The sequence below is a fragment of the Microtus ochrogaster genome, chromosome 6 (genome assembly GCF_000317375.1).
Source record: "Microtus ochrogaster isolate Prairie Vole_2 chromosome 6, MicOch1.0, whole genome shotgun sequence".
NCBI classification, from domain to species: Eukaryota; Metazoa; Chordata; class Mammalia; order Rodentia; family Cricetidae; genus Microtus; species Microtus ochrogaster.
In genome coordinates this window covers 82924364-82935297 of record NC_022013.1, presented here as the reverse complement: position 1 = coordinate 82935297, position 10934 = coordinate 82924364, and the positions used below count along the sequence as shown (strand labels likewise).

The 10934-nt window shown below is 40.9% G+C and overlaps 1 protein-coding gene across 1 annotated transcript in view; it reads left to right on the top strand.

The window, feature by feature from the left end:
- Positions 1–10934, top strand: part of Dnah14 (dynein axonemal heavy chain 14) — a 229533-nt gene that overhangs the window by 34212 nt on the left and 184387 nt on the right. Inside the window, exons 10-17 of the mRNA XM_013346965.1 lie at positions 147–264; positions 576–855; positions 1393–1438; positions 1526–1623; positions 4123–4289; positions 5019–5363; positions 9080–9421; positions 10220–10589. Of these exons, the coding sequence (XP_013202419.1) occupies positions 147–264; positions 576–855; positions 1393–1438; positions 1526–1623; positions 4123–4289; positions 5019–5363; positions 9080–9421; positions 10220–10589 (1766 nt within the window). The remainder of the gene's footprint in view (positions 1–146; positions 265–575; positions 856–1392; positions 1439–1525; positions 1624–4122; positions 4290–5018; positions 5364–9079; positions 9422–10219; positions 10590–10934) is intronic.

Genomic DNA, 10934 nt, shown 5'->3' with positions numbered 1-10934 from the left:
TTCTTTCTTTCTTTCTTTCTTTCTTTCTTTCTTTCTTTCTTCCTCTCTTGCTTGCTAAGTTACAGGAATTCTCTACATATTCTCATATATTAAACATTAAAATATGTGATTTCAAAAATAAAATGTCCTCCAATTTCTTAATCTAGAGAAAGGAAGATCTTTTCTAGAAAGATATCGAATGATGATGGAGAATTTATTAATCCAAGCTTACCTCCTCCTTCTGTTCAAAACTCAGAACCCAAACCAGACACTGATGTTAATGTGGTAAGATGCACCTTAGAAACATTAACACAAATTTTGATATAAGATGGATAGCAAGTTTCTGAATTAAAAACTCAATAATTGTTTGTTACACACATGCACACATACACATACATGTGCATTCTTCTATCATTGTAAAAAGCTGGAATAATGCTTATCCCAAATTTTCCACTGTTGTTAATTCATATTTTACTTATTTGCTATTTGACATGTAAATATAGTTATAATTTATAGTACTATGTAAACTCTATTATCACAATGTAAATGCCCTACTATATTTTGTTCTTGTCTTGTGGACATATTTGCTAAATTAGATTTTAAACAGAGGGAAAGTGGAGATGGACTTGAAAAGAACATATGCACCAATATTTGAAGTAAACCTATGTTTGAGAATTCTCTCTTCGGATGAGTCTCCAGAGGACTCTGAAGAGAAGGCTCAGAAGTCTGACCAGACCCTTGACGAGTCTCTGACATGTGATGATGACGAACTCTTCGAAAACAGACGAAGTTATGTGAGAACTTCAAGTGAAGACCTGCTCTTGAAATACAATCAGCCGAGCAAGTTTGGCTCCCTCCTCCGACAGATCCTTTCAGGTAAGACCGAAAGAAGCACACTGGCAGCTGGAAATAATAACTGAAAGAAAAAAAAATAAGTTTGCACCTTGCTAGTTTGTATAGTGTGATGTTCACACATGCTAAGGTGAACAATGATAGAACATGAATCTCAGCCTGTGGCGCATGTGAGTGAGAATATGCTTTTCACCTTGAAACATGTAGGATTTCTCACCCAGGGGCTTCTGGGCCCTCCTTACCAGGATGAGCTCACCTGGAGTGGCATCCAAGCAGGCAGGCTCCTGAGCAGCAGTGCCACTCAGTGGTAGAGTGTTTACCTAGCACAAGTGAGGCCCTGATTTATCTCCCAAATCCACAGAAAAGGAAAAGAACACAGTCTGGGGCTCTGTATGAGAGCTCCTTTCTTGGTATCAGAATCTAGGGGCCGCTGATGAAATACCCCTTTCAGCCGGTCTCTAGAATTGACTCTCAGGATATTTAGAAAATACTAATGTATGTTAAGTTGTTGTCTAGCATTTTAAAATATTAAGAAGTTTTTACTTTCTCTTTCTCTGATAGACACAGGACTCCAGACTGAGTCTGAGCGAGGGTACTTCTATAATAAGTAAGCATGAGACATTTTTATAAGTAGCTGTATTTTGTTGGGTACTGTATTCAATTGAATATACGTTTATTTATTGTTTTCTCTCAGATCTTCTGAATTCCCAACAAACCTCTTTATACATCCCAACAGACTGGACTTTTCAACACAATTCCAAAATGTGATAGCAACTATTGAAACATATATAAGTAAGTATTTGAAAGGCTTAGTGCCGTCTTTGGCAATGCTTTTTAAATTATTATCCAATATTCTTAGTCAGTGATATATAAGGCAGATATAAATAAGAGACCATGTATTCCAGTGTTTAGGATCAAGCAATGTTAATTTAGAATTATTTGAAGGTGTGTGTGTGTGTGTGTGTGTGTGTGTGTGTGTGTGTATGTGTGTGTGCATGTGCATATCACAGTATTGGTCAGAATTCTTTAAAGGAACAACTGATAGAATGAGTTTGTATGTGTATACATACATGTATATTTATATATACATGTATATGTACATATACATATCTGTCCATCTACATACACACATGTATGTGTATGGATTTGTTAGACTGGCTTACAGGCTTTAGTCTGGGTAATCTAACAGTGGCTGGCTCCCAGTGGTAGTTGTTCAGTCCATGAGACTGGATGTCACAGTCGGCCTAGTTGGTTGGTGGAGTCCCAGGGAAATCCTAGAGAGCTGCTAGTCTTCAATCTATGCTGGGACCCCATAGAAGACGTTCTAATACCAGTGAAGAAATGCCTTGGGAACAGGCTAGATGAATCTGACACGAGAGTGGGGGCAAGCAGGCATAAAGCAAAAGCTTTCTTTTTTCATGTCCTTTTATGTGGGCTGCCACTAGGAGGTTTGGCCTAGATTTAGGGTGGGTCTTCCCATCTCAAATAATCCATTCAAGCAAATGTCTTACAGGTGTGCCTAGCTACTTGGCTTGTAGTAGATTACAGACTATAGATGTAGTCAAACTGACCATCAAGATTAGCCTGCATGCCTGTAAAGAGAAAGTATGAAAGATAGGAATTGGGCAAGCAACCTAAGGCTCGAGTTATTTGAATTTTATTTCATAGCATTGCAAAGATCTTGTTTCTACCTTGAATAAATTTTAAATGGTTATTTTCAGCTGTATGTATGTAATCTGAGATTACATGGCAGTGACTTCATTGGTCAAAGAGTTTCTTCATTTCTCACAATAAGTTTTAGGAACAAATTGGACTATTAGGAGCCTTGGCAACTCTTCTGTCATTTGCTGTAGTTTGCTAAGTTCATGTGCTATAGAGCTGCCCCACTGCCTTCTAGTTTTTAGCACTGCACACTCGTTTCTGCCCAGGAATTTATCACCTGGAATTAACTACTTCTCTATGGAAATTAGAGGCATGTATTAATGATTCTTAAATTTAAGGGAGGGAGATTAATTATGAAGAAGTAGGTCCTCTGTCAGTCTTTCTGTAGATAGATTCCTTTCGCCACTTAGATATTCTTTCTTTCTTTATTTATTTCTTCCCTTCTTTCTTTAATTCTTGATCTCTGTTTCTTGAGTTAAAACATCTGACCACTTTCATGTTTTTTTCCTCAATATAAAATGTTTTTGCCATTTGATTTTTTTAAAATTTTCAATATAAAATAACTTGAGGCTTCTATGAAAATCATGAGCAGAGTAGAGCATTCCTGCATGCTCTACCCATGCTGTGACCATCAAAACTGCACAAGCAACTGTACAGCAGCACCAATGAAATGACAGAGGTCAGCTGCTTTGCTGATGTCAGCTTTCTGGTCCAGAATCTGGAGTCCACAGCTGTGCTTTGCATTTGTGTCTCTTGAGTCTTCCAGTCTGTGATAGCTCCCTTTCTTGTCTTTTGTGATCTTAAGGAATTTTTTAATGCACTAGTTAGTTTTCCCATAAGTATACATCAGTTTGGTTTGTCTACTACTGTCGCATGATAAGTTTTGATGTGTTGCATTTGAGGCAGGGATGTTGTGATAGTTTGCTATCCTTTTATTGTCTCAGGTCGTTAGACATGTCCAACATGCAGATGCACATTGTGTTACTGGTAATGCTAAGTACTTGTCTAAGGTGATCCTTGGGAAAGTCAGAAGATAATACAAATATGTTTCTGCTGATAAACGTGCCCGTTGATTGTAGCATTCATCGGTGGAAAATCCTGCACCGGTCAACCAGCTCTCCCTAAAAGGAGTTTCTCTTCCTCTAATCCTTCACACTTTTATCACTCAGGATTCTTATATAAGGAACAGTTGCCCCTCCTCTGTTTACGTATCTGTGGTATATGTTTAGTTGTATTTGAACTCTTAGATTATTGTATTTTCAGTATAGAAAGATTACTATATATCTATATATGGCTATTTATTCTTATTTACATTTATTTATGTGGTGTATGAAGCTTTCTTGTTTTTCCTAACCTTTGCCAATGTTGCATTGTCAGCCTTTAAGAAGTTACTTTATCTTCAAGAGAGAGGTAGTAACACCACATTTTGGTGATTTCTGTTTCACTAGGACTTGGTGGATGGCTCGTATTTCCTTACCCCAGTAATCCATCTCTATGTTTCCTTAAATGTTTACTCGCTGCTGTGTGAGAGGTGTCTCTTAAGTGTGCTAGGTCAAATCCATTAGCAGCTGTAAGATTTGTAAGATGTTGTAATGGTGGAAATGCTAACTTTTCAATGCTTTGTTCCAGCCACAATCGTTCCTCTTCACCAAGACCCTCGCCTGTCTACCATTATTGAATTGGTTTCGGTTCCAGATTTATCTAATGAGTCAGAAAGTATAGTCAAATATAAGAAGCACATTCGATGGCCAGATTACCATATCCTTTTTGAAACTGATGCTGACTATCAAAACAAAGTAAGTTTTGAGATTGTATGTCTTGGCAGTACCCCACTGAAATTACTATATGAACATGATGTATGGGAAACATCAGAGCATGCTAATTCATGGCAATGGGAGACTCATCCCAGTGACTCTACACTTGACTTCCCATGGCCTCTGATCTCTACTTACCACAGCTTTCCAACCTCCACTGTGGAAATGAGTTTTCTTCCCTACGGTTCTTTTATAACATTGCCTTGCCATTCCCCGGCCCTTCCCTTACCACATAACTATATATTTTTGTCCAAACTGACAGTAGAATATAACTATCTCAGCTTGTGTATGGATTCTGTCCTGTCCAAAACAACTGTCTTAAGAACTAGATGAAGTCATAAATACATAGGACTGGCTTTGTCTGTGACTATGTTAAGAGCAGACCCTTAAAGCTCAGGTGACACGTAATGAAATAGATGTCTTATCTCTGTAATATATAGTTCAGTTGACTCCTTGATTACAAAGTTAAATATCTGAGTAGCTTTGCATAGAAGTCAAGTGTTAATTATCTACATTGCTTGGTCTTGTTTCCAACATATTTCAATATTTACTCCCAGCTCTAAACAGAATGAGTTGTACAAAGACCATTACCTAACAGAAACAACCAGCTTGCCAAACTGTACATTTACACTCCTATGTTAAAAGTTTGAGTAACCTTTTCATTCCCAGACTGTGAGTGCTGACTAGTGAGTGTATCGTTTTCATTCACAGATTGTGAGTCTGCTGACCATTATTGGTAATTCAATGGGCCTGGTTACCAATTACAGCTGCAGTTTTCTAAAGTATTGTTACATGGTAGAAAAGGCCAAAGTCATGAGTACGAAACTACCATTTATGGGGATCTTAACATCAACAGAGTTTAAAAGTATAATACATAAGTTCAGAAGCTACCTAAAACAGATTGTGACTATGGATATTGAGATGCGCCTTGGAATTTTTTGCGTGAAAAGTTTGGATTATCAATTAGCATGCTTACCATATGTTGATAACATCATAGAAATGAGCTACGACCTGTTACGTTATACAATTGAGCAAAAAAACACGAATCTATTGGAAGTAAGTCTTTAAACCTTCCCTTTTTCATAAGATTTTGGATTAGATCAAAGATTTTGGATTAGATCGTAACTGTAAAACACACACTCAAAAAATACACAGAAGCATTATCCTTGGAAAATCTGAAAGTAGTGTGATTACATCTGCTTTTGTTTTAATCTTTGTCTTTGTGTATGTGCATTCATGTGTGTGAATGTGACTTGCATGTGTGCTGTGGTATGTGTGTGGAGGGCAGAGTACAGCTTTGGGTGTTAGCTTCTCTTCCTCATTGTTTGAGATTGTGTCTCTTGTTTGTATGGCATAAACCAGGCTCTTGGGCTTCTGGGAATTCTCCTGTCTCCAGCTGATCTGGCCCTAGGAACCCTGGGATTAGAGACACACATGCTACTGTGTCTGGTTTTACATAGTTTATAGAGAGCCAAACTTGAGTCTTCCCGCCGCATAGCAAGTGCTTACCCGGCACTTCCTTGAGAACTTTCTGTGACATTGAAAGTATATCCCATGTCACTCTTCATCTCCACTTTGATCTTTTTAACATGCATCACTATCTGGCATTATGTTAGATGTTTGCTTGTTCATCCTCCTCTCAGAACAGAAGATCCACCATTCTATGGAGTATCTGCAGTAAATCTTGGAATGCTAATGCAATTTCAGTGTGTATTAGGGCTATCTTTGGGGGCAGTTCTCTTATGGGACAAATTTTCTAAGACCACTGTCATTTGAAGCTTCTATTAAAAAACTATGAGTATGTAAACATCTGGGAGCATCCTAAATTTAAGTTTCTAGGACAAATATGGATCCTAGTATACTAACCATTGTCTGTACCAACATTTTCAGTAATACCCTAGACTTGCTTAAAGACTGGAAGTTATATAACAACTTCATTTTTCCTTTAGTTAGCCAGACAGACCACCAATACTTTTGTTTCACCTTTTAAAGTATTTCTTTTTTGATTTTATTTATTAATTAAAGATTTCTGCCTCTTCCCCACCACCGCCTCCCATTTCCCTTCCCCTCCCTCAATTAAGTCCCCCTCCCTTGTCAGCCCGAAGAGCAATCAGGGTTCCCTGCCCTGTGGGAAGTCCAAGAACCACCCACCTCCATCAAGGTCTAGTAAGGTGAACATTCAAACAGCCTAGGCTCCCACAAAGCCAGTACGTGCAGTAGGATCAAAACCCAGTGCCATTGTTCTTGACTTCTCAGCAGTCCTCATTGTTCGCTATGTTCAGCAAGTCCAGTTTTATCCCATGCTTTTTCAGACACAGGCCAGCTGGCCTTGGTGAGTTCCCGATAGAACATCCCCATTGTCTCAGTGTGGGGGTGTACCCCTCGCAGTCCTGAGTTCCTTGCTCGTGCTCTCTCTCCTGCTCCTGATTTGGACCTTGAGATTTCTGTCCAGTGCTCCAATGTGGGTCTCTGTCTCCTTTCATCGCCTGATGAAGGTTAATATTTAGGAGAATGCCTACCACCAATACTTCTTAAACCTAAAGTTAATGCTAACCTTTGACTATGCCACTGCAATATAACGGTGGAAAGACAGCACCATTCTTGCACATACGGAGTCTAATGTAGCATAAAATCTCATCAGAACCATCTAACAGAGCCTGGGTAGACAAGGAATAATTTTCAAAAAGAATGCTAATTACTAAGGGAGAAGTAGCAGAGGTATGAAAGCATTGTGTTGACAGGCAGGATAGTGCGGGCAAATGTTAATTTAACTAGATTCAGTTACACATGACCCCCTACCCCCACCACCAAAAGAAATGAACCTGTGGCTTATACAAGTTAGAACTAATTTCTCTGTCAGATAGTAGTTCACAGAGAGACAACCTAGGGTTACTATTAGACTCCACATAGTCATTGAGAATTCTGGCTGCTTTGGGCTCACTGTGTCTCCCCTAAGCCCTCCTCATATTACATCACATGCCTTTTCTCAGCAGCAGGGCAGAAGAAGGCAACATGCCTGTTATGGGTCTAGAAGTTGGGTAGTAAAATGTCTTCATATAGAGTTCCTTCCTAAGAGCCCCCCCATACCATCTCCTATTTTAACGTAATTTTTCATTACTTAAAAAGAATATTTTATTAAATTCTTCAAGAATTTCTGGCAATGTATTTTGGCCATATTCACTTCCTTCCCCGATTCCTCCCAGAGCCACCCCCACATCCTACCCGCCCAAATGTGTGCTCTCTTTCTCTCTCTTTCTGAAACCCATCAAATCCAGTCTGTGCCAGCCAACTACTCTTGGGTCCGGCGCCTGCTCTACAGTGTAGTTGAGTTCCCAGGGGTCAAATTGAAAAACTCCAGGACAACTCGGAGGCCATTCCTGAGGCCTCTCAGCCTTAGTGCTCCCCCTTCCCTGGAGACCTAACAGCTTCCCGTGCACGTACTGGAATGTTGGAAACTTTCCGTCTCCCTGTGGCCTTGTGGATGTTCTCCAGATAGAACTCAGTTATTGGAATTGGGGAAAGATAACCCTTAGAGGTTGACTCCATTCCTCCGTCTTGGTCAGGGGATATTGACTCAGTTCCTCGGATATGGTTAGGATAACTCACAGGTGTTTCTCCCTTACCCCACCTGATCTAGCAACCACTCTCTCGCCGTGGCTGAGACCAATCATTGCTAGTAGCCCTTTGAATCAGCCAATAGTTGGAAAAACAACCCCAGACTCCCTGCTTGTTTCTGTGGCTTTTTACTTTAAAAGTAGCCTTACCAGCTATTTGGGGTCTTTTGGCTTCTCGAATGCTGAAAGACCCTGTCACGACAGAATTAAAATTCTCATGCTTTTACATCAACTGCAGTGTGAGAGTGTTTTCTTGGGGGTGACTCCTCCTCGGTGATTGGACTTCAGGGTCCAACAAAACCATTGAAGAAAACCACCTCTCTCTCTCCCGGAAGCTATCAAATGCTAATAGCTTCCTGGCTGAGGTTGGGAATTCATGTCCATCTCCCCTCTCCAGTCTGGAGTTGTGTCTAGCTTGAGCCTTGAAGGTCTGTGCATGCTGCCACAATCATTGTGCACAGGTGCAGCTTCCCTGCTGTGTCCAGAAAACACTATTTCCTAAAGGTCATCCGCCAACTCTGTCCCCTCTTTGAAAATCCCTGACCTTGGGAGGGGGAAGATTGTGCACAGATGTCCCCTTTAGGACTGGGCATTGCACGGTTTCTTATTCTCTGCACCTTGACCAGCTGCTGGTCTCTGTGCTAGTTGCTGTCTATTGGGAGAAGAAGCTTCTCTGTTGCGGGTTGACTCATGATTCTGTAACTTTACCAAGTATCTGATCTTAGACTAATTTGAGATGCAGTTCCTTGTCTGACAAGTAGAGAAAACAACATCTAATATACAAACACAGTCTCTCAATACAATGGGACCATAGCCTGGGGAATCTGGACTGTGCATGGTCAAAATGGCTGTGTTCTACTCACAGTCCAGCCTCGCTCTTGACATCTGCATCACACTTACTTAAAGTTGTCCATAGAGTCTTTCTCGTGTCTTATTTATTTCGCCTGTGAAATATATTCAAGCACTTTCTGCTAATTGTAGAAAGATTTGACTGTGTCAGTGTTCTAGCATTTAGCAAACACTTAGAATTATGTGCAGTTTGTATGTGATTGGTTTCTGAAATTACATCTATAGAAGTCAGAATTCCAAGATAAAGCCAAAATTTTCTAAAATAGTGAATTTATTACATTCTTACCATTGGGGTGTTAATAATTTCAGACCTTAGATTCATCACTGCACCAGCTGGCTTGTGAGCCTGCACAAGTAGAGGAATTTGTGGACCATTTTAATTTTTTGGAAGAAATCACTTCGAGTGTTTCTGAATTAGAAAAAGACGTTTCCACAATTTCTCAGCTGTATTCTGTTGTGAGGGATTACCAGATCGATATTTCTGAAGAGCAGAAGGCCATCTACAGAATCCTTTTCATGAAGTTTAATCATCTAAAAACAGCTATGAAGTTAATTGCCACAAATAAAGAGGCCATCCTAAATAAATTCAGGAACAGTTTGGAAACACATATTATTGGCCTACGAGTAGATGTCAGTAACCTAAAGGATAAAGTAAGTGCTTTTTGTTATCATTAAAATTCTTATCTTAGTAACACTCTGCATTTAGATTTTTGCTCTCTAAGGAATCATTGCTCAATAACTTAATCCAGATATATTTGCCCAGTGTGGTATTGAATGAGAAATGTCCCCCTTTTGAACACTTGGTCCCAAGGTGGCGGGTACTGATTGGGGAGATTAAGCAGGTGTGGCATGGTCAGAAGAAATACTTTTGGGGGGGACGGGGCGGGGGGCGGACCTTCAGAGTGATATCATGATGTACTTCCAGCTTGCCTTCTCGGCCTCCTGCTCGAGCTCCAGGGAGTGAGCTCTCAGCTCTCTGCTCTGGCCACCATGCCTGATGCTTGCCGGCATTGCTCCCCTGCTGCAATGGAGCTTTAGCCAGAACTCTTCCCTAAGCTGCCCTGGTCACAGTGTTTAATCACAGCAGCAGAAAGCCGCTAACACACCCTGATATTCACAAGTAGAAATCTGATGGATTGTGAAGTTGAATGGGACATGATATCACAAATCTCTTTTTTGGTAACCTCTACCAGGAATCTAGCCTTTTCTTGATCTATGAACGAATGTGATTTCCAGGACACCAAAGTCCTTCAACAACTGCAGAAAAGGGGGCGACATGAAATAAGCTTTCCTAAACTTGGTCTAGGCTTTTGGGTCAAATGATAATATTCCAATTTCATTCATTTTATCATGTCAAAAAGTAGGTCATTTACTAAAAATGTTGCCAGTAAGACATGTCTGTGTTCTGAGCTGTCTGGCCTCTTTGAGTGTTTTTCCTGTCGGTTGTAGATAAGAAGTCCCATCCTGCTGTGTGGCAGTACTCCAGTACCAAAAGCCAAAGACCTGGTCAAGTCTCTCACAGCGGAAGCGGCAAACTTGACTAACAAGGTGAAGACCTACGCAAGCTACCAGGACTATTACGACGACTCCCAATCCCACATGCACTCCCTCAACATGGAAGAGATCACACAGATTGTGTTGACTGAGATCTCTGAGATCGAGTGTGACCTGATGCTGAGAAAACTCTTATGGGACGCCCAAGAAGAGTGGGGCACCCTGTTCTGGGAGTGGAGGGGCTGCACTCTCCAAAGCATAGATATGGACTTAGTGAGGAGCAACGTCTCCAAGTGGCTGCATATAATCATCGTCCTGGAAAAAGGTAGTGCATGCCCCCACAGCTTCCTACCCACCGCAGGCAAAACGGCCAGTCTTCCTTTGGCCTTCCCTCAGAAGCTGGCCATCAGACACCTGCAGAGACAGACAGAGAAATCTAGGTCGAAGTCCTGTACTGAAGCAAGACGCAGTTTAGAGCCTTGGGTAGTGGGTGGGATAACCACAGGTGGTTACAAATAGTCTTGTAGCCCTTAAGGCCCAGCACTCGGGAGACAGAGACAGCTCGATCTCTGTGAGTTTGAGGCCAGTCTGGTCTACAGAGCAGATGCCAGGACAGCCAGGACTGTTATACAGAGAAACCCTGTCTCAAATACACACACACACACACACA